Here is a 24,672-nt window from a genome sequence, read left to right on the forward strand (position 1 = left end):
GAAGAGGAGGAGGAGACCAAACAAAGCAACAAGAGACAACGGTTCTATAAAAACATCTCTGAGTTTCTCTTGTGTTGGTCATCTGTTGATGGGCATGGAACTTGCCCTTATGCGTGGTTTGTACACCCATTGAGACTCCATTGGAGAAAACTGGTTTTCCTTTGAAACCAAAGTCAATCGCAGATAGCTTCTTGCTTAGGGAGGGAAGCCTGTGTCTTCTTCCCCATCTCAGCACTGGAAACATAGAATATGACTGAAGAACTGAGATTCGATTTTGTTGTAAAAATGAGCAAGAAGGGAGTGCAAATAACAAACACCTTTATTATTATGGGAACACAATAGATAGTGTCAAAAATTGACAGCAATACAGCTAATGTTCTGTCTTTGCCAATTCCAGACCCTCAGATTCAATCCATTACAGATCAAAGACATTTAAGTGAGCCTGATGGCTGAGGTGTAGATTATGGTGAAGTACTTACACAACGCTTTGGGTTTTATCTGTAACACTTAACGGGGGAAAGTACCTGTTGAACATGTATTATTTGATTTTTTTTCCTTTGTCTTTAATCCCTAGACAACATGCTATAACAACCATTTTCATGCCATGTGTACTCTACTAGGTATGATAAAAAACCCAGAAATGATTTAAAGCAAACAAGAGACCATAGCTATAATATATGTAAACAATGTCCCATTTTACATAATAGGTTGGAAACATCTGCAGAGTTTGGTAGGGGAGGAAGTGTTCAGAAACCAAGCATACTAGGATGTCAATGAGTGAATGTGTGAGCATTTCACTTACAGATCACAAAGTAAGTCCCACAGAAAACATCTACCATTTGGTATCTGTGCCTCTGGAGGGCTATGATCAGGCTGGAGGGAGAGAATGAGAACAAGAAATCACTGTTACTTGTAACAAACCTTAACATTGACTTCATAACTTATTTACCTATATTTACATAAAAATTAAAATGATATTTTTGAAAACTTTGAAGGTGTAGACTTATATTTTGTGTATTCTCAAGGCGTATTTTACAATAAACAGAGATGTATTAAGTTTTCTTCATTTGTTAGCCTAATCAAAATTCTGGGCCATGGGTGGATTCTTATGAGCTGCATCTTTATGAAGACATGTGACCCCATTCTGGATGTTTTGGGTAGCTATCATGTAGCTGTTATTTTTTCCCCTTGTTGATTTAACTCACACTAATAAGATACCGTAAGTTCCTACACATTAGTAGTCTTGGAAGTCCAAGATCAAAGTGTAGGCAGATTCCATGTCTCATGAGGACTTAAAGATAGCCAGTATATCTTACCAGTATAACCTCATAAGAGGAGGGAGGGCGTTTCCTCCAACCCTCTGCAGAAAGGCATTCCCAACTGAAATTATACGATGTGCATCCAAATTGCCTAATGACTTCCCAAAGGCCTAATCTCTCAACATCACTCTGGAGGAAATATAAACACTCAGAAGAAAGAGAGCAGGAGCATGTATCTGTGCAATTAAATCATGGCAAGCTGTATGAACAAAACATATGTAATAATTTGAACGGATCAAATGTGGAGGAAATTGAACCATTTCCCACTATGCATTGCAGAAAAATAGGAGGTACTCAGACTGACTAGCAGCTGACACTATATTCATGTTCCACATTACAATTTGGGTTTAGCAACTATTATCTGTCATGTAGATCAACACTGACAATTTGAATAATATTTATTGGTTTTGTCAATAAGCCAATAACTGGAGATTTGTTTCCTCTATCTAGATAAAGAGAGCAATGGAACAGTTCCTTTAGCTGAGTTTCTAACACTCACAAACTGGACTTTAAAACCCAAGACAGAAGGCCCCAAGTCTTGAATACTAGAGACTTACGATGCAAGAGAATTCTGAGACAGGACACACTGAAGTTTTTGAGCAGAAAATAGTATTTTTTTCATGCCAGCACTGGTGAAGTCGGCTCATGTCTAAAGGCTGAGCTCCAAGTCCAGCTGTTTCATTAGTTCCCTCTTTATCTCCCTTACATGGTAAGGTATGTTCTGATTGTGTGGTCTATATTACAGAGTTGCGACAGAATCGCACATGCACAGCTAGACACTGATCGTGGTATGCTGCCTTCCCTTTGGACTGGGAGAGCCCTCTCCTCAATGATTTCAAGTCGTCTGAGCCGAAGGTTATCACTCTAACTACTCAAGACGAAATGCCAGCTGCTCTTAAAGGACCAACACAGCACGGGTGACATCTCCTAAATTTTGGTGTCGGCAGTCTCAGCTCCTTACCATCAGAAGTTGTTTCAAACTCTTCCAGCAACCGTGGCTCACAATCCTTATAATCTTGGCTCCTGCCTCTGCTCTTCAGAGTCTCTTTTCCTTTGTCTTCCATAGTCTTGGCTTCCCTGCTGTCCCCTGTACCCTCAATGTCCTTAATCTCTTACAGATTCTGTCCTTGGTAGTACTCTGACCTCTTTCAGCTGACTCTTATAGATATAGCTTGGAGCCTTGGGTATCGGGGCTCATAGCTCAGGAATTCTTGGCAGCCTCCATCCATACCAGCATTGCTAAAGCCACAGTTAGAATACCTGAGGACTTGACATTCCTAACCATCCCAACCTATCCTACTTGTGATAAAAATCCCAATCAGCCAAAGACACCACTCAAGAGAAGTCTTTATTAGAGCCTAATGTTGTAATACCAGGGAACAGAGCATGGTGGAAGTTACCCAGACTCACCTGAAAAGAGTAGTCTGTTTAAACAGCCAGAAGAGGGGCCCAGATGCACATGTTCAGTCTAATTCCACCACTCCTAGTTCCACATATGCAGCTCCCGATTCCACCTGACTCAAGCCCTACACAAAGACCAATGATCGGTTCCCCTTCCACCAATCACTGTACTTTTTTTTTTTTTCTGAGTCACAGCAGGAGGAGCTGCTGAGTTCACCAAGGTTTGTCTAGACTTGTTATCTAGAATCTCCCAAATCTTAGACAGATTGTGTGAGAAGAGGTCCCAGCTGGAACATGGTCTCCCAAAGCAGACCTTGTTGGCGTCAGTTCCAATCCTGATCACAGTTGTTAGTGAAGCTGAAGTTACGCGATTCCTGGAGGGCCAGAGAAGTTTGTTTGTTCGTTTTGTTTTGTTTTATTTTGTTTTGTGTTTAAGAGTTGAGATGCCTCTTACTCCACACAGCCACGTTAAGGTAGAGAATATGTCAGCTGTCAATCGGTCAAGCAGCTGACTGAACCACACCTGACATTTAAAATATCATAGGATGTTTATAACAACAGCAACAAAAACCCTAGGGAACTAGCATTAATGATGTTTAGCAACACACAACTCCTATGCAAATATCTTTAGAGAGAGTTGGTTCATTCTGTGATTCAGTTTTGTGGAATTTTAAAGTGATACATATATGAAAATGTATATTTTATAATAACTTGAAGAAAGGTTAGCCAGGTGGTGGTGGCACACGCCTTTAATCCCTGCACTTGAGAGGCTAGTCTTGTCTAAAAAGTGGGCACTCACTTTGAAACTCACAGAGAAACCCTATGGAGTGGCAGGGAGAAAAGAAAAGGACAGGTATAAGAAAGCTATGCCTGTTTTCATGTTAGTACATATTGTATGTTGTAGCCTCCCCTCCCCCAGCCTTAATGGTTCCACTGTTTACACCTGGATGGAGCTTGCCACTCCATCGTTCTGCCACGCCCACTGCTGGAGCCCCACCCCTTTGCTGTTCCGAAGCCATCACGTGTTCACCTGCAACCTTACTCCAAGATTATTTGGCGGGATTTGGGTCCCTCCCCCTCCTTCATAACTGAGTGTCGGAAATAAAAAATTGAGCTTACCTGCTTTGACTTAGCTACATTTCTTTCTCTCGTCGCCTAGTCCCTCTTCTCTTCCAGGTTTCCAAAATGCCTTTCCAGGCTCGAACCCAGACCTGTGATCTGCTGGCCCGACACAACAGTATGTATGTATGTATGTATGTATGCATACACACAATAACATAATAAGACAGTCCAGTCATTAGATTTCCTCTTCCATTAGTTTCAATGGAAACTATTTTACTAAAAGGGCCTGTACCTCTAAGTGGGACTTTTCATGGACCCCACCCCCAGCTGTATAAATAATGACATGGAGTCATTAATATTTTAATGCCTCAGCTTGGCAGTCTCCCAACTACTCTAGCTGACTAATTCTGGCCTACGTCTTGTCACATGGCCAGGTCTACCTCTCTGCTCCGTCCTGAATCATCCCTTCTGTGATCCCTGGTGAACCTCCTGCATTTGATTGCTTCTCCCTATCTCTGCCTGGAAGTCCCGCCTTCTAGTCCCTGCTCAGCTATTGGCCATCAGTTCTTTATTACATCCAATAGGCCAGGAAGGAAGGATGAATGTTTGCAAAAATATGAGGCTGGCGATGGGCCACGGAAATAACAATACCAAGATGCTACGAGTACTTAGCTCTCTGCAGGTACCCGTTAAACAATTGATGACACAGAAACACACCTTCACAAAATGAACCCTAACAGTACCTTATTTAAAATTGATTAGAACTGATTTGCACTTGGAGATCTGAATGAGCTGATTGCTCCAATCCAGGATGTGCTGTCTTCTGATTTGTGGTTTTGACCGAACATTCACTATGTGAGGATTAAGGAGAAAATATTATTTTCCTTCACCAGCTTCATTGTGTTTGCCATGAAATGCCCGAAATTAACCTGTAAACCCCAGTTGCCCAAGGACTAGGTAACTTCCTGGAATGCTGGGAGTTGTAGTTCTTAGAAAATAACAAAGCCTCATAGGAAACTATGATGGCCTATAGGTTTGTCCTTATAAATCCCTGCTACACAGGCTCAAGGCCATTCCAGCTGAGAAACTCCAGGGAATGGTCCTGATTAAAGTCGAGGATTTGGTGGTCAGTATTTAATATTTAATAAAGCTAGCTTTAATTTGCCCGGAGCTGGTGGACTTGGGGGTTTTTTCTCTGGCAAATCCCAGGATTAATAGTCACTGCAGTGTCTCTGTCAGAGTTTCTCCTTCTCAGACTGATTCTTCCCATCATGCCTTTCCTGCACCCCTTTTCAGCCCTTTCTGTGATTGTGACTTACAGCACCCCGAGCTCAGGGAGTAGGGAAGCACTTGGGAGTGGGGTGCACGTTAGCGTCCTTTTCATTCCTTTTAATAATCTGAAACTGAGGTAGAGGCTTTTAAAAAACATGAACTTACTCCTTTACAGTGCTGGAGGTAAAAGTCCAAAATGAGTTCCATGGGGTCTGAGGTGAAGCTGTTGGTGTGGCTGCATCCCTCTGGCGGCTTGAGAGAAGAGTGTTTTGTTGCCTTCCCAGCTTCCAAGGCTTCTTATGCTCCTCGACGCAGGACCTTACTCCATGACACACCCCACTTAGATCAACAGATGTCCTGATCTGATTCTCAGCCTGCTTGCCTCATTTATAAGGACTCTGTGATTAGTGGTCACCCTCAGATCATTCTAGATGACTCTCCACCCCACAATCCTTGACCACTTCTGCAAGTCCCCTCTACATGTAAAGTGCCAGATTCAAGGGCTGCCCCAGGAGGACATGGATGTCTCAGAGATGCTGTGCCAAGACTAAATCTGTTTTGGTAAGACATGGAAATACATTCCCCAGAAAGCTTAAGACACCGTGAGTGGCTATGAGTTAGGAGGAAGGCTTGTTTCTTTTGCACAGGATATTAAGCCGTTTCTCTGACTGTCCTGGAACTCACCATATTGACCAGGCTGGCCTTGAAGTCACAGAGAGCCACCTACCTCTGCCTCTAGGCCCTAGGAAGGCATTTTTAGGATGAGCGAGCTGATGAGATGTCAGCTCTGGACACACCACACATGCAAAGACTACCTAAACCACAGTTCCAAAAGCCACCTAAATGTGCATTTCAAACTTTGCAAAAACAATAGTAACAACCACAAGAAAGCAGTGTCCTCAGAATTAGTGTCTCTGCCACCTCTCCTGTGCTGTGCCACACCGCATCTTTGGTGGTTCCTAAAAGAAACCTGATACTAACTAATCCAGGGCTGAATCATAAACCCCAGGGAGATAAACCAAGAAATAAAAACACTCCTGATGTATTCGAAAGTAACAACAATGTCAGAAAACCGCACCAGGAGGCCATTCATCTGGGTTTGAATTTTAAAGAGGGCTAAACATGGAGAGTCTTACAATTCACCAGCTGCTTTTCTTTCAAAGGATACTCCCCTGGCACCTACTGAAGCACAGGCAGACTTCTTTCTTGCTGCGTCACGGGGTGTTTCCTTCCCCGCCCCCTCCCTTTGTGGGCGTGTATGTGTGTGTGTGTGTGTGTGTGTGTGTGTGTGTGTGCAGTTTCTCCCTCCTTGTAAGAACTCAGCCCTGCTGCCTGTTCCTGCTGCTGCTGCTGCTGCTGCTGCTGCTGCTCTGACTCTACCACCTCTTTCCTCTCTTTTCTCTTCCTGCTTAGCTCCCTTCCTTCTGGTAAGTATGACAAACACTTCCCAAAGCCCTGCGAGGGGCAGCCTGTAGTCTGTAGTGTTCAAAAGTTACAGACGCCAGCAAATGGTAGAAGGGCTTTCCATTGTTCAACTTCACAAGACAACGGGTGGCTCAGGAAGGGATGGTGTGTGCGTGTATGAGCAGCCACAGGAACTGCTAGCACAAGGGAAAGAAACACTCCTCCTTCCCCGAGGGGCACAGAGCCAATAAAGTTTGTAAAAGACAGATTTTAGAGTTTCTTTGTAAGAAGAAACTTTACTACAAAAGGGACTATTTTAAGGTTCTTTGGCTTTGTTTATATTTGGCTTTCCTTCTTGTTTGTTTGTTCTGAGGTGTCTTAAAGAAGTAAATTGTCCTGTAAATAAAATAGGTTACTGTTTTAAAAGAAGGTTGGAGTTTGGAGATACTGGACATCAGTGGAGCATTTGAGGTGCTGAGACTGATACATGCACACGCATGCACACATCAACTAATATGGAACAGGAGTTTAAAGAGTATCCATAGACCTAAGCTTGAATAGATCACGTGAACGTTTTCATGTAGCCTAACCACAGTAAAATGCCCATGGATTGTTTGAATAGCTGCTTTGAACTTTGATTGACTTCAGATCTCACCCAATGATAATCTCCCCTACACTTAAAAGTTCACATATGGATTCAAACCAGTAAATGGTCACAATTTTTAGTCTGACTGAGAGCCTATTCTCTTGACTTCAGGGATGAAGGGCTAAATGTCAGAACTCATTTTAGAAGAACTTAAAATAACTTCTGGCAGGGCAGCAGGTGACACGTGTCTCTGTGTGCTTGGGGGAGGCAGGAGTTATATATAGCAGAGAGCATGGCGAGCAGAGGTCAGGCTCTAGATTGCAGTGGTGGAGACACTGCCACATTGTGTGATAACCAAGTGATTGGATTAAAAGGAGTGACCTTCCTTCTAAGTCCTGGGTGAGCCACAGGTGGGTGGGGACTGTCTCCACACTGTGTCTTCCACTCTCGGGTTGGTAGTCAAGTGTTCAACACCTACTACATTCAAGTGCTTGACACCTGCCCTAAAAATGAGCCAAGGAAGCTATGCAGTTTATAACACAGCATGTTTTTGTTTCCACTGACATGCCAACACAACCGCAAAACCCGTGAAGCTAGGGAATGCTGCCATATTTTTATGCTATTAATTAGCAGCATAACTATTGAGTTATATTTGTAAACAAAAGGCACCAGAACTTAAAAACCTAAGCCAAATCTCTCCGCCCCTCAGCATGGTAGGAGCAAAGCCTGGAGTCGTCTTTAATGCAATGTGCTGTGTTGTTCCATATTTCCCAGAGGCTCTATATTATGTGGGTGTTGTTGTTGATGTTGTTGCTGCTGGGAGACAGGATTATATAGCAGAGGCAGGCTAGGGACTCTGTGTAGCTGACGATGACCTTGAACGCCTGACTTGCCTTCCTTTCACAAAGAATAAGAAGTAGACATGCCCCAGCATGCCTGGTTTGAGTCCATATTGCATTTGAATTATTTTTCTAGCTTAAGATATACATTGCTATGTCTTAAAATTCTTATACTTTCCTGGAACTTTTTGAGTTAGAAAATTACCATCTTTTTACTTCAAAGATAAAGTCAGTTTCTAGGGTAAAAGACTGTTATAGAAATTTAAGGAGTTAGTATTATATGTGGGCTGGAGAGATGGCTCAGTGAGTAAAATTGCTTGCTATACAAGCGTAAGGATTAGAGTTCTGATCCTGACAACCATGTGGAAACTTGGATGCAGTCAAATGAGCCTGTAATTACAGTGCTATTAGGGACAGAGGCAGGAGGATAACTGGGGCTTGCTGACTGCCACCCTAGTGCCAGGTTCAGTGAGAGGCTCTTGTTTTAAAGGTAGAAGATGGATGGGACACCAGACATCCTTCACTGGCCTCCGCATGCACACACACACACACACACACACACACACACACATGTGTGTGAAAACACTCATACACATATATACACATGAAAATACATTTCTAAGGATCACCATCATTCATTCATATTACTGGCTTATTTATACATTTCTCTTTCCCTGTTTTAATTAAAAAACATTAGTCTGAAGCTCAAAACCCTCTTTTTTCTGATTGATAATTGCATGTTGCATATTATCAGGGAGAAAACACTAGAAAAGCAATTTTACCTAGTAATGTAGTAAAATACACAAGTTAAACTTTTTTACCTAAAGGTTGAAAAATAGCTTATGGATGTAACTGTTATGAATTATTTTTAGTAATCAGAATGGTTCCTGTATTAAATATTAAATTAAAAATTAAATAAAAATTAAACTTTGCATGAAAATGTCTATGTGCAAGCACTTTTAAAGTCTGTGAGGTCTACACCTGAAAATCCTAACACAAATTGACAAATATATTCATAAAACAATACCATAAATTAACTCAAACAATTTCAACAAAAAGGGATAGTGCTAAAATGTGAAGATTACACTCAAGATAGGACAGTAATACGACCTGAGTTTTAGTGTCGATGGTATGTGAAAGTTCATTTATTCTATGGCAGATCCCTAAATTAGGTGGCGCCTCTCTGAGAGATATCCTTATCATTAGTATGTAAGTGAAATTGTTAGGTGAAATATGACTGTGCTTCCCACCAGATCCCACTCCCATATGGAGATTAATCATCCTGATCAGGTCTCAGTGGAGCACCCAAATCCTCCAGGGGACAGCTCATCACTCAATCAAAACGGCAGGGGAAAGCAAGATGGCGAGCGGTCCTCAACCTCAGGCCAAGCGCCAGAGCAAGAGGGAAGCCTGCATCCCGAGAAGGGAGCCCATGATGTCGCCGAAGAGTTGAGCCGGCAACTGGAAGACATCATAAGCACGTATGGGTCTGCCGCCAGTCCCAGAGGGAAGGAGGGCACCTCTGAAACTAAGGAGCAGCCCCCAAACACAGAGGCACCAAACAATGAGGATGCTGACTATGAAGAAACCACTGAAGAGATAGACAGAGAACCCACTGCTCCTGAAGAGCCAGCCACAGCCAAAGAGCCTGTCAGCAATAAAGAGCAAAAGCTGGAAAAGAAAATCTTAAAAGGATTAGGCAAGTATTATGTTCTAATGTCTCTATCTGACATACCCTGTCCCCAACCTTGCTCAAGGGCTGGGACGCCCTCCCCGCCCCTGCCACTCCCACCCTGGCCTTTCCCTATACAATGCAGACATTCTCTCTCTCTCTCTCTTTCGCTCTCTCTGGCTCTGGCTCTGGCTCTGGCTCTCGCTCTCGCTCTCGCTCTCCCCCCCCCCCACTAGCCCCCCAGCCTGCCATTTCTCTATTCTTGGAGCCTGTGAACTCGCCTGAGAGCAGACTCCCAATAAACCTGCCTCTAATATATTCTAATCTGGTTTGAATTGGTTCCTTTCACTGGCAGAGAAATAACCTATCAGCCATACAAATATATTTGGATTAATTTCATATCATCCTTTTGTAATTTTCTAAATTTTCTATTTCTGTATTTTTCTCTAGCCCATCCCTTTTCATATTACTAAAGTGAAGGTTTTTTTACATGATGCCAATCAATTTGGCTCACATGCCTACCCATGGCTCTTAGAATTCCAAACCAAAATTCTTAAGATATTTTTTGGTCCTGTGGTCTAACCCTGACAGGCTCAAGCTTGATCTCATTTTACCGTATTCCCCTGAATCTCTTTCTTTTCCATGCCATCCCTGACCCCAGCACTACCCTAGCCATTCTCATCTTCTCTTTTAGTTCTTTGAACTTCCATGCTCTGTTCTCCAAAGGCCTGCACACATTCTACCTAAAAACATCTGCACCCTTCCAGTCCTTTGAGCATAGAACTTCTGCTTGCCATTTAGCTCATAACCAAAAGGTATTTTCTTAGCCACATCCTAACGTTGTAATCTCCTTGGGTCTACATTATGCCATGAGTCATTCTTTAGTAGTACTAACAAGCATTTCGAATCATACATTTTGGGGGAGAGTATTTGGTTAATGTAACTAATTCCCAATTGGATTTTTTTTCTATCTCAAGAACAGTGTGTGTGTGTGTGTGTGTGTGTGTGTGTGTGTGTGTGCGCGCGTGTGTGTGTTGGATATCATTGGATGTCTATGGTATAAGATAAGAGATGACAAATTAAAGACTCAATAGTAATTTGCTATAAAAATGAAGGAATGGAACATTTAAAGCAGCCTTAACAAATAAGCAAAATATGATAAATAGGGGTAAGTTTATTGATAAAATAATTGTCAATTAGATGACTTATTGTAAAATATTTTTGATTAAGGATATATCACAAAAAACTGTGGTTATATCTGCCAAGAACTGCAGAAGACATATACCTGAGCTGTTCTTCCATTCATTAATTTCATGACTATTTGTTAATGCCTGGTTATAAGGTACTATGTTGGGAGAACAAAAAGAAGAGATGACCCTTTGGTTAAGGAGCTCTTGGTACAGAGAGAAAAGCAAACACATGAACTATTACTCAGCAGAAATATGCAGAGGAGGAAATGTTCTTGAAGAGCATGGGGACCGGTAGCACCAACAGTAACTGTGGATGACGGGAAAGAATGCTAATTTTGCATACCCTGCATCCTATGACTGGAAACACACTACTGCACCTAGTGCAGCCCCCCAGTCTGTCCCCACTCATGACTGCAGCACAGCACTCCCTTCAAAGACAATTTCCCACATACGACTTGGTTAGTTTCACCTTTCTCACTTCTCCCTTACGTTTTCTTCAGCTTCTGTGATAGATGGGTAAGTTCTCAAGGGTAGTAACCACTTCTTGTTCATTTGTATGGCCTGATAGAATGAAATGCCAAGGAGACTGTGTGAGAACTGTGCTCAGACATGAGTAACAGATTTCTGTCTGTAAACCCAAGTAACCTCCACGTGGGTAGAGTACTGCTATGTACATAAAACTCTTACAAAGGCTTCTGGGAAGGAGGGTTCAGTGATACCTTCTAGTAATACACCTGACCCCTCTGCCTCTGCAACATAAAGATCACAATGACATTTAATATATTTTCGTATTCCAACAACGCAAAGTTGACTCACTCTAGAACACTGGGGGGCATAATAGTGTCCCTCTGTGTTACAGAGCAATTTTTTTTTCTCTTCTCCAATCAAATCACATCTTGGATGTTCCCCTTAGCACTGTCATGTTAAAGATCCAGAATATTTCTGAACCACTGTGTATATCATCTTAAACCTGGACATATAATATCTACAGGAGTCTTAGTGTATCTGCTGTACTGAGGGACAAAATATGAAGAAAATAAGAGAAAATTAAAGACAACCATTTGGAGGTTTCATACTCTCTTCCATGAGTTGTTTTATAAATCTGTATAATACTTACAATTACCAAATCCTTAGGACAGTTTTTCAGGATGAGAAAGTAATTACATGTTTTTCCCCTGCCACTCTCTACAAATTACTCAGCTCCAGCCCAATGTGTTTGTCTAGAACTTCTGTTTGTGCACCAGAGGCCCACTTTAGGCATGTGTGGGCCAGTGGCCTTTCTGTGCCATCCCACTCAACATCATTAGCATGTTCTTCCACACACAGTGCTGTCTCAGCTACACTCAGAGTTATAACAACATTTTCAGGCAAGCCTACACATAAACCCACCACTTCCAACTTAGATGCCTGTAAGTGGCTTTCGCCTTTCTTGGCTACTTGTAAATTAAATGGTGCTGCAATATTGTCTACAAACTTAACTGTGTGTTTAAATCCAACTCAGAATTTGTCAAAACTATGAAATGCACAGAGATTCAGAACTGGTCGACAAAAATCAGGCCAAGGAACTATGACAGTTTAGCAGAAAGCAAGTTGTGGAAAAAAAGCTTGCTAATGGCTTTGAAAACTGTTCCTTCCAACCTTAGAGTTAAAACATTCTGGCTGTGGGCTTCCCTGGGCAGATGGAGATTACCAGATGAGATATGGCTCTGCCTGAAGATGCCTGTAATTCTCTTATTATAAAAGAAAGCATGTTATAGGCAGCCCTACAACTGCAGAGGTCTGACATTTCTCTAAAGAGTAATACTAAATATGCCAGAGAAGGAGACTTGTTGTGGGATAATTTATTGACCATCACTGACTACAGGTAAGTTTCTATTTATACACCAGGACACTTTGGACTCCATGATATCTTCAGATACCCATTTACCTCTTCTCATCTTCCTTAGAACACACACACAGGTCTGATAAAAATTCAAAGTGTTCTTGAGGAAAAGATAAGAGACCAAAGGACCTCAAGGAAAAGAGTTCCTTGGTGGGACTCAAGGATAAACGAATTGGTTCACAGAGAATTTGAATCAATTAGGGCAGAATAGAGACATGTGAAAGAAACAGTCAAGCAAGTTTTGAGTGAAGTACCCCATCCTCTCCTCTGAGCACAAGAGGCAGTGAACACGTCAACACCTTACTACGCTCTCTGATTTCCTTTTTTCATGATTACTAGTAGTATAAACACATCATGAGAAGCCCAGGTCTCTTCTCTGAGTGAGAGACTGAAGTTCCAAGTGCAACTGTAATAAAGCCACTGAAATTCCAGACGCACAAAATGTCAACTTAATGGAGGATGCCATGACAGGAAAGCACGGGAGGGTAGAACTTTAAACATTAATGGTAGTATTAAAACCAAGAGAAGTGATCAGACACTGTGACCATGAGAGGTAAGAGAATACGAATTTAAAAGGTAGATCAGCATTTAAAATCCTAGGATGACAAATATCTCATCCAAACAATATGGTTATTTTCCTTTTAGTACTATTAATTGCAGGCTATAAATGGTTAAAGTGATTTTGTTTGTGGAGTCACTAAACCTTAAAGACTGAATTCAGAATCCATTTAGTCAACTCACTAATTTAATTCAATATGCAAAGAAACTGAAGCTGCAAAGTGGCTCACCTTACTGACAGCCATTGAGTTCTAGAACTTAGGTCTCCTAGCTATTGAAAACTTTCCTGAAAACACCTAATGATGTTCAAAATTGTTTTTAACACTTACTGGTGTTCAATTTTATTAGTAAGAGAACAAAAATTAACATTAAAATATGAATCTGGTTGTAACATTTGAAGTATTGTCGAATACTCTTTGACCATAAGTGGACCAGAAGAAGGAAACACAGAATTGTGCAAGTGAGTACAAGAACCAATGTTGTCCCCTTGACCAAAATTAAAATAAAAGAAACCCTTTGAAAGAGAAAAGGTGTAAGTTTAGGGATACTTTAAGTCTACACAAGTAATTAGGGCATTTAACAGAAGCAAGCATCGCTTTGCTAATAGCTTGGGAAAATTCCTGTTTCACATTTCTATGACTAATTATCTAAAATTTAAAGTTTTCAATTTCTTCTCTGAATGATTGACCAGGAAAAAAAAAGGACTTTTAAAATGTCTTTGACATAAAAATGGCTCCTTTGTATTCCAATCCAATTATGCCAATGGCCACAGTCAAATATCACAGCATTGTCCTCATTGCACGGGTGTTTCAACTTTGATATAGTTTCCAATGCATAACACTTTGCTTTGTGGCAGTCACATACCCACTGCATCAGCTTCATCAGCATTTGCAGGAAGAAATGAGGCTAACTTGGAAATGGTACATTCAGGACAGAGCAAATGATGCCCACCTGATAAAATGCCATGGAGAAAAGTCAGATTCTCCTGTTGTGTCTGATTCATCAGCACACTGCCCTGGTTCTATAGGAATGCAACAGCTTTGTTAGAAATTCAGCATGTCTCTGTTCTTCTCCTCCACAAATGTAGTGCCCTAGCCCGACAGAACCTATACAAGTTTAAAACCTACCATCTCTAATGAGTTCTGCACACGCCTCTCTCTAACTTCTTGAATTTTCTGTTGAGGCTGAGTTTTGAAGGTGTATCGATACAATTCACCATAGATAAGCATCAGTACAAAATAGCAAACTACTAGAGTAGAGCAATATGGGATTTCAATTAACATTAAGATTATACCATAAGAATAACAAAATGCCCTCTGTACAGCTACAGAAAGTATAACCTAAGGAGACCAGCCCTTAATTTGAGAAGAAGAAAGCACTAGAGTCTCTCATTTCTTTGCCCTTCCAATAATACATACAATGACTTCATATGTTAGTGTCCACCATGAGAGGTGTCCCAAGACATTAAAGCACCAGGTGAGAAAAAATGCTCACCTTCTTCTACTTAATTAGAACAGTATCATTTGATTTGCCTGATATGGCTGGCTTCGTTTCACTATATTATTAGAGGTACTGAACATTTAACATGAACCAAATGCTACATAGACCCTGGCCCTAACCTATGTACAAGAGCATTTCTTTGTTTCTAATAGCTGAAAATATCCTAGGAGAGCAGTCTTCCCATGCCTACATTCCTGCCTCTGAAGTCAAGGGTGAAAGAATGGTCTGGCCCATGCAGATCACCCAAGCTTCCAGAAGTGCTCAGCTGGAAGTACATACCCAGCAGGAGCAGATCATGGTCAGCCCCAGAGGGCAACCAATCATCTAGGGCTTTGGCGGAGCTAGGAGCTGGTGGAGCCTCACTCACAGCCAGTCTTAGGCCAGTCTCAGGTCTGAGCTGACTCACTGAGCCAACATAGACCAAACATTAGGGATGACATCATTTTCTTCTAAAGACATTCCACCTTTGATTCCCTATCTTTTTCTGCTACTAAAATTTTTCTCAGTTAAGCTTAGAGGAAGTCACCTTGGATTAAAGTCTTTACAACTTCAGTGGTAATTATGTAATGTTGGTGTTTTCTGGGCCTTTGATATTTCATCTAGAAAATTTAAACTGGCTAGCCTGAATGTCTTTAAAGATCCTGTTAGACCCAGAATTTCACAATCCTATGTAGGCTTGCCATATTTAATAGAAGAATAAAAATGTCCTCTAGAACTGAGTGTCAAGTAAAAAATGAATATAAGAGTATACAAGTATGTCTCATGCCCTGTCTTTAAAGGCAACCCTAATTTCTGACACATATGCCTCTCCAGGATAAAAGCAAGTATTCTAGCCCAGGGGATATGTTGGTTCTTAGGGAAAGGTTGCAAATTTGCTCACATTCTTTGGCAAGTTTATATCAGGAAACTCAGGCTCTCCTCAGTGGCCTGGCCTCCTTACTGTGAGTAAATAGAACAGTTTTCACGGATAGGTGAGAATGGGAAGACTTCTCCACTGTGGCAGCATGGCTTACAGATGTAATCAATGGTCAATGTGGGTCTAAGCATCCCAGACATTCCTCCTGACACTGGCCAGATGGTTAACAAGCAGTGCAGAGAAAGCAAAGCTAAAGGAGACAAAAGGAAGAAGTCAGCAAGATCCTAAATCTCTCTGGTAAACTATCAGGAACATATGAGTTTTAAAATATAGCTTGATGTCCAACTGGAGAGGGAAAAAAAAAGTCTGCTGTCAGCAGAGATTAAGACCTGGGTAGAAGAAATGACTACCTGAAAAGGCTGAGCTCAAATTCAGAGAACACATAGACACAGACACATAGGAAATATCTCCCAGGCTTAGATCTTTTCCCCTTATATATTAACTTTTATTCTCTGGTACTCAATATGATTAGAGTTACTCCCACCCAAACAGAGAGGAGGGAATTGGCTCAAAGGGGAAAAACCAAGCCCACTGGATTGTCAAGGCTCTGACTTGGGCGAAAGTACCATCAATGTCATCTACCAACACTGTTGTCTCCTGCTTCTCAGAAACTTTGATTAGCTGTTCTCTCTCTATTACTATTATTTAATATAGGATGTGGATAATCTATCATTTCATAAAGTCGGTGCTGTGACACGCTTACCTTTAGAATATTAAGAGTACACAAGGGGAAGTAATGAGAATGATGAAGACAATTTGGGGACTACTGCTTTAGCAAGCTTTTATTGAAACTCTACCATGGATTTGACTCTGCACCACGTGAGCTAATCCTTACTCTGAAAGCCAGAGTAAGGATTCTTAAACGAAGAGAGAACTTGCTGAGGCTCGGGAAGGTTCTGAGGTTTGATCCTAATTTTCGAGGAATTGATCCAATATAACAGTCCCTATCACCTGATCATATATGCTCAACCCTCATTTTTAATTTTATTTATTTATTTATTTATTTTAGGTAAAGAAGCTAACTTGCTCATGCAAAACCTGAACAAGCTGCAAGCACCTGAAGAAAAGCTTGATTTTTTATTCAAGAAGTATACTGAATTGGTAAGTGTTTTTCTGTCAGAAAGCCCCCAGCTCTAGTCAGTGCTGAGAAGAAAACATGGCTTTTCATGAACATCATTATAGAGCACAGCTACTTATCACGAACAAGCAAGCCATCACCAGATTCACAGAATGCTAGGAGGAAAGTAAAGGACAAAGAAGGCAATGCTCTCCCTGTTCAACTGTGTGTATAATTTGGGGGAGAGGGCAAGAAGGAGTACAGATAACAGAAATGAGTGGACATTTCATAAAGTTCCTGTTAGCTTTAAAAACAAAATTATCTTCTCTCTAAAGATGAATGAATATCAAACTTTCATTCAGCTTCTACATCTGTGCTTCTCGAGGGCTACACAGGGAAATTCAAAGTGGAGTTTCTGCCACCCCACAGTTTGCAGTGCACTTCCGTCTGGCCTGACCCGTTTCTTCAGGTCTCTTTTTGGGGCCCTATTCTTTCCCTTCCCTACAATGATGAAGTTGTCCATGTGAGTTGCTTAGTCCCCGGCTCCATGTCCTCCACACACAGCCTTGCTCTCCTTACTTAGGCTTCTGGGGGCAAGGGAAGCCACTTCAAACCATCCAAGAATTCCAGAAAGTCACTGTCTTCTGTGTTGTCAACTTGGCCAGAAAAGGCAAGGGCTTTGTGAACACAGTACTCTGGTATCAAGGAAGCCTCATGAAAACCTGCTGGGATACATGGGTAGAAAAAGGCAGCCGAAACATCTGAGGTCTATGGACCACTCCCCCTTTACCCGAACAAATGAGACATCTCGAGCTTCGTTTTACTTATTTTTTCTGTGTATGCTCTTTAAGAAAGCCACTGACTTGTTTCTTCTGAAGAAGCAGCAACAGGCAAATGAAGTGTGAGAAGCACAGAACTTCCTCTGGGCAGGAGTTGAACCACCTCCCCTCCAATTGGTAGATGCATTTTACAGCTAAGGATGCGCCCGGGATGCTCCAGGTGGCAACATCCCCCATCTTGGATCTGGCCCACAAGTGGCCTTTCCTTGGGAGAGTATCCCTTACTGAGTAAAGAAAGCATCAGGCCCACAAACTCCATGCCTGTTAGTGGTTTGTTTTTCACTGACTGCCGTCCTGTAATCCCCGTGTCCTTTCCTTCCATCTGCCTTGACACATTCCTGTTATGTGCAGTCATGGTGTCATGTACACAATGCAATTCTGGAATCCTGAGTGTCTGGCCAACGACTTAGCTTTCAGTTATTTTTAATCACACAAACCGCATCACAATGACACAAGAGCTCCGAATACACAAAGCAATATCTCTAATCCGTCATCTGAAACACTCTGTTTGATACGTGCTCCTTCCCAGCTCCGTGCAGCCAGAAATGGAGGAGCTTCTACCATATGCATGAGTTGCTGTTTTGTTTTTTTGGTTCATGTGGCATTTTCTCATGTAATTCTGTCTGGATAAGCATATATTGCTAGAGTTGTGTCATATTCCATTCAGTGGCCCTATGTGCTATAAAATTGATAATATTCTGTATATATTAATTGACACTGGAAATTGATATGGCTGTGGTTATTCCTTAACTAGCCTTTCCCAAAATAACCACCCAGAGACCTTTCAGAGACCTTTAACTATTTCAAAGCCTAGGCCTTAGCTGGGCAGACGACTCTCAACTAGCTCCTCTAAGTTAACCTGGCCATCTAGCCTCATCCAGCCACATGGCTAGCTAGATCTTCAAGGCCCATAATTATTTCCATCTCCTCTTATCCCACCTGGAGAAAGGGCCTTCCCCTTTCTTCTTTCCAGATTCCCCTTTCCCCTCCCAGGAAGTCCCACCTATCTCTCTATACTGCCCAACCACAGGCTTTGGCCTTTTTTGACTAATTAACTTGGGGAGCAAGGTCTGCCCAACAAAAGCTGGTATACAGGAGAATTCCCTTGTCTTGGAGCAAGCAGATCTAGGAGTAGAGAACTTAGCATTTGAATACAGCCCCAGCATTGTGCTGATTCAAGAGATAGCCATCCTCCTGCTTCAGAAGCTAAGGCTGTTGTGAACGCCATCATTTGTTAGATTTGCCCCTTCTTCTTTATGATTTTTAAGAAAAAAGTTCTAGAAATAGGGTTACTAGATCAAGCAGGATAAATGTTTGCTTTCCAGTTTTATGGGCCATGTGGCTTGCTAAAGTAAGAGTAGAAAATTACAAAGCAGTTTAACATTGTCTATTAGCAATTTAAACTAGCATAACGTAAGTTGGAGCTCAGGGATATTTTTTCCCCAAATCTGAACCACATTTTCATGTGCAAGTCACATCACTCTGATTTGTACACCTGTGTACAATAATCTTCTTTCAATGTTTTCTGTACTGTCTGTCCGGCATCCCTTCAACTGAACTACTACACACCAAGGCCATTACTGATCATTTTCTAGCACCATTCGCTGTACTTGGCAGGAAGGAGGAAGTATTCTTGACTGCCACCTGGTGCCATTTACACTGCTACCTTGCCTGGCGAAGAATTGCCTCTCCGGTCTGAGGGAGATTACTCCAAGAGCCAGGGCTACTTCCCCTGGTCCCTGGAAATTCCCTGTGCCTACTTACCGTGCTAGACAAACAGTCAAGACAGTACAAGTCTTATTACAGTTGGCATTTGTCTTATCACCTATAACAAACTAAGACCTCAGAAACCGACCCACCCAAAGACCAATTACCTTTCCATTTCAGGGAAGAAAATTCATGAAAAAATTTAATTAGTTACTTGTACATAAAAGTCTAGTTCCTTGCTCATCGATTAGGATATTAACACAGAAAGTGTCTGAAATATGGAATGAACTGTCAACTCCAATACTATAAATCTACCCACCACTCAAGTTCACTCATGTTTATGAAGCCTGAAGCCTGTAATATTATCTGGCATTGTGTTCATCAATAAATAAGGATATGTTCATTAATAAGTAAGGATACTTCCTGACTACATTCAGAAATGGCCTTAGAAAAATATTTTCCAGAATTTTCCGCAACTTCTATATACTTAGAAGGAATCACAAATACAGTTATAATGTAGCCATTGACATTAATTGTGCTTTTATTTTTTTAATTTAATGAAGAAGAAAAAGAAAGAAAATTCAGATAAAATCCTTTATGCCTATTACACATTTCCAGACCTGTGGCTATGTGAATCTTTTCTGTAAGTTGCAAAGATATCCCTGCCAAATTCCTTGCTGCTTGTACCCCCACATCTAGCTGGATGAACATCGCACTGAGCAAAAGAAGCTGAAGCTCCTACTGAAACAGCAGGCACAGACTCAGAGAGAGAAGGACCAGTTGCAGAGTGAGCACAACAGAGCCATCCTTGCTCGAAGCAAACTCGAGAGTCTGTGTCGGGAGCTACAGAGGCACAACAAGACGCTGAAGGTATGTGGCACCCCGGCTTGGAAACACGCGTTTCTTAGCGAGCTACATAGACACAATCCCTGCTATCTGACACAGTCTCACAGCTTACAACCAGAAAGCAGTGAAGTCAAATACTAGTTCTGCCACACCCTCACTTGTGATCAAATTATTTTACCTCCATGAATGGTTGCCCATCTTCTGACTATGCTCAGAAGGGGAAAGCTAAATGAGCTGTCTCATGCAAGGAGCATATACAATGACAACAGTGCAGACCCAGAGTGAGGTGTCTCTCTTGCTAGGTTGAGTTTTTTGTTTTGGTTTTAATGAATTGATTGTTTTCGATATCCCTAAGTTAAGTATCTAATTATTTTTATTTTTTACTTTATGTGTTTGAGTGTATGACCAGCATGAATGTCTGCGCATTTCATGTGTGCTTCGTGCCCAAGGAAGCCAGAAGAAGTCATAGGAACTAGCTTTACAGATGGTTGTGCTCTGCCATGTGGGTGCTGGGAATCGAACCCAGATCCTCTAGAAGAGCAGTCAACTGTCTTAGCCTCTGGACCATCTCCCTATACCTTAGTTTTCTCTTAATGATTTTTGTAAAACTTCAACATTTTATATTTATAATGAAGTCTACATGACACACATGTAGCTACAAGATAATTCTACAATTAGATAATTGACATGATAAAGGGAGGTAGAGAATCAAAGTACCAATAGTTGTCTGAGAAAAGAAGCTACTTAAATAAAAACCACAAAAGAGCACTTCAAGACTTAATTATTCAACCTAAAAATAATAGACTGATCTGTTCTCTTTTCTATGTATGTATGTATGTATGTATGTATGTATGTATGTATGTATTTTTGGTTTTTCGAGACAGGGTTTCTCTGGAACTCACTTTGTAGACCAGGCTGGCCTCAAACTCAGAAATCCACCTGCCTCTGCCTCCCGAGTGCTGGGATTAAAGGTGTACACCACCACTGCCTGGCTTGATCTCTTCTTTTATATATATATAATATATTTCATTACACCTAACACAATTTTAAAGTTTGCATATACTTTGATCATGTCCATTCCCTCCCCCATGTCTATCCAGGTCCTCTTCCCCCTCTCAGTTGTACTGTCAAGCTGCTAGTGTATGCTCTCTCCAGTTTCTTTTTGGAGGCATTCAGAGCTATGAGTTTTCCTTTTAACACTGCTTTCTTTGTGTCCCATATGTTTGGGAATGATGTGCCTTCATTTTCATTGAATTCAAAAAAGTCTTTAATTTATGTCTTTATTTCTTCCTTGACCAAGTTATCATTGCCTAGAGTGTTGTTCAGCTTCCATGTGTATGTGGATTTTCTGATGTTTTTGTTGTTATTGAAGACCAGCCTTAGTCCTTGGTGACCTGATAGGATGCATGGGAGTATATCAATCTTCTTGTATCTGTTGAGGCCTGTTTTGTGACCAATTATATGGTCAGTTTTGGAAAGGGTACCATGAGGTGCTGAGAAGAAGGTGTATTCTTTTGCTTTAGGGAGACATGTTCTATAAATATCTGTCAGATCCATTTGGTTCATAACTTCTGTTAGTTTCACTGTCTCTGTTTAGTTTCTGTTTCCATGATCCATTGCTGAGAGTGGGGTGTTGAAGTCTCCCACTATTATTGTGTGAGGTACAATGTGTGCTTTGAGTTTTAGTAAAGTTTCTTTTATGAATGTGGGTGCCTTTGCATTTGGAGCATAGATATTCAGAATTGAGAGTACTTCTTGGAAGATTTTTTCCTTTGATGTGTATGAAGTGTCCTTCCTTATCCTTTTTGATAACTTTTGGTTGAAAGTTGATTTTATCCAGTATTAGAATGGCTATTCCAGCTTCTTTCTTGGGACCATTTGCTTGGAAAATTGTTTTCAGAGTGTTTGCCACGGGATTTGCCAGGAGGACACATGTGGCCAGTGCAAGACTCAAACTGCAGGTACATCTCCATTCATGGATGCGCTAGCAGCCAACAGAACAGTCACCATACAGACATCCATAACAGGAGTGACAGTCGGAAAAAGGAAATTTATTGACGACAGAAGAGACCAACCTTTTGACAAGCGGTTGCATTTCAGTTTGAGGCAGACAGAGAGTACCTACAGATACAGAGATATTGTCGTCAGGAAGCAAGATGGCTTCACCCATGTCTTGTTATCCACAAAATCATCAGAGAATAACTCACTAAACCCAGAGGTGATGAAAGAAGTGCAGGGCACCCTGAGCACAGCTGAAGCCGACAGCAGCAAGCTGGTTCTGCTCAGCGCCGTGGGCAGCGTCTTCTGCTGTGTTCTGGACTTTATTTATTTTATTCGGAGCCTCACAGATGACCGAAAGAGAGAAAGCACTAAAATGGCAGACGCTATCAGAAACTTTGTGAATACTTTCATTCAGTTTAAGAAGCCTATTATTGTAGCTGTTAATGGCCCAGCAATTGGACTAGGAGCATCCATGTTGCCTCTTTGTGATGTGGTTTGGGCCAACGAAAAGGCTTAGTTTCAAATATCCTATACCACCTTCGGACAGAGTCCAGATGGCTGCTCTACCGTTATGTTTCTCAAGACTATGGGAGGAGCTTCTGCGAATGAAATGCTGTTCAGTGGGTGGAAGTTGACGGCACAGGAGGCCTGTGGCAAGGGTCTGGTCTCCCAGATGTTTTGGCCAGGAACCTTCACATAGGAAGTCATGGTTTGAATCAAGGAGCTGGCTTCATGTAACCCAGGTGTCCTGGAAGAATCCAAAACCCTGGTGCGCTGCAATATGAAGATGGAGCTAGAGCAGGCCAATGAGAGAGAATGTACTTGAAGTGCTGAAGATCTGGGGCTCTGCCCAGGGCATGGACTCCATGTTAAAGTACTTACAGAGGAAAATCGATGAGTTCTGATGGGCAGGCTGAGCGGGACATGGCTCCCACTTGCTACTTCATCCTGCTCATGCTTGGAGGCAGAACTGGAAACATCCAAGCTATTTATTGCTGCAGAGTTTTTAAGTACTGTAACTTTAAAATAACTACAAAGGAAAAAAAAAAAAGAAAATTGTTTTCCAGCCTTTACTCTGAGGTAGTGTCTGTCTTTGTCACTGAGGTGCATTTCCTGTATGCAACAAATGCTGGGTCTCGTTTATGCATCCAGTCTGTTAATTTATGTCTTTTTGTTGGGGAATTGAGTCTACTGATATTAAGAGATATTAAGGAATAGTGATTGTTGCTTCCTAGTGGTGTTATTTTTATGTTTATGTGGCTATCTTCTTTTGAGTTTGTTGAAAGAAGATCACTTTCTTGCCTTTTCTAGGGTGTAGCTTCCCTCCTTGTATTGGAGTTTTCCATCTATTATCTTTTGTAGGGCTGGATATGTGGAAAGATATTGTGTAAATTTGGTTTTTTTATGGAATATTTTGTTTTCTCCATCTATGGTAATTGAGAGTTTTGCTGGGTATAGAAACCTGGGCTGCATTTGTGTTCTCCTAGGGTCTGTATAACATCTACCCAGGATCTTCTGGCTTTCACAGTCTCTAGTGAGAAGTCTGGTGTCATTCTGAAAGGTCTGCTTTTATATGTTACTTGACCTTTTTCCCTTACTGCTTTTAAGATTCTTTCTTTGTTTTGTGCATTTGATGTTTTGATTATTATGTGATGGTAGGAATTTCTTTTCTGGTCCAATCTATTTGGAGTTCTGTAGGCATCTTGTATGTTCATGGGCATTTCTTTCTTTAGGTTAGGGAAGTTTACTTCTATAATTTTGTTGAAGATATTTACTGGCTCTCTAAATTGGGAATCTTCTCTTTCTTCTATACATATTTTCTTTAGGTTTGGTCTTCTCATTGTGTCCTGGATTTCCTGGATGTTTTGGGTTGGCAGCTTTTTGCCTTTTGCATTTTCTTTGACTTTTGTGTCAATGTTTTCTATATTATCTTCTGTGCCTGAGATTCTCTCTTCTATCTCTTGCATTCTGTTGGTGATGATTGCATCTATGACTCATGATGTCTTCTCTAGTTTTTTTAACTCCAGGGTTGTCTCCCTTTGTGATTTCTTTATTGTTTCTATTTGAATTTTTAGATCCTGGATGGTTTTGTTCAATTCCTTCACCTGTTTGCTTGTATTTTCCTGTAATTCTTTAAGGGATTTTTGTGTTTCCTCTTAAGGACTTCTAGCTGTTTACCTATGTTCTCCTGTATTTCTTTAAGGGAGTTATTTAAGTCCTTCTTAAAGTCCTCTATCATCATAATGAGATGTGATTTTAAATCAGAGTCTTGCCTTTCCGGTGTGTTGGAGTATCCTGGGCTTGCTGTGGTGGGAGAACTGGATACTGGTGATGCCAAGTAGCCTTGGTTTCTGTTGCTTATGTTCTTGCCCTTGCCTCTCGCCATCTGGTTATCTGTGGTGTTAGCTGGTCTTGCTGTCCCTGACTTGCTGTCCCTCCTGCAAGCCTGTGTGTCGGTACTCCTGGGAGACCAGTTCTCTCTGGGAGGAATTTGGGTATGGAGAGCTGTGGCACAGGCTCACTAATGGTCACAGAAGGAAACCAGAAGAATCCTGTCCCTGGCTGTTTCTTGGTTCCTGTGTCCTTATGGCTCTGAGCAGGTCCCTCTTGGGTCAGGTATT

General features: G+C 41.4%; 1 protein-coding gene, 1 long non-coding RNA gene and 1 pseudogene across 2 annotated transcripts in view; 2 read left to right on the plus strand and 1 right to left on the minus strand.

The window, feature by feature from the left end:
• Positions 1-724: 724 nt before the first annotated feature.
• Positions 725-3,932, minus strand: LOC147002565 (uncharacterized). The gene is made up of 3 exons (XR_015048511.1): positions 3,840-3,932; positions 2,730-3,094; positions 725-873 (listed from the first exon to the last, which is right to left on the minus strand). It is a non-coding gene; the product is annotated as an uncharacterized LOC147002565 (long non-coding RNA).
• Positions 3,933-6,336: 2,404 nt separating this feature from the next.
• Positions 6,337-24,672, plus strand: part of Txlnb (taxilin beta) — a 50,879-nt gene continuing 32,543 nt past the window's right edge. The window contains exons 1-4 of the mRNA XM_021174748.3: positions 6,337-6,481; positions 9,137-9,582; positions 16,611-16,702; positions 19,904-20,074. Coding sequence (XP_021030407.1) covers positions 9,150-9,582; positions 16,611-16,702; positions 19,904-20,074 — 696 coding nt within the window. The 5' untranslated portion in view covers positions 6,337-6,481; positions 9,137-9,149. The remainder of the gene's footprint in view (positions 6,482-9,136; positions 9,583-16,610; positions 16,703-19,903; positions 20,075-24,672) is intronic.
• LOC115032151 (chromodomain Y-like protein pseudogene) lies at positions 20,742-23,824 on the plus strand (annotated as a pseudogene).

This window comes from Mus caroli, unplaced genomic scaffold (assembly GCF_978045245.1).
Source record: "Mus caroli unplaced genomic scaffold, Mus_caroli_1 scaffold_9, whole genome shotgun sequence".
Classification (NCBI taxonomy): Eukaryota; Metazoa; Chordata; class Mammalia; order Rodentia; family Muridae; genus Mus; species Mus caroli.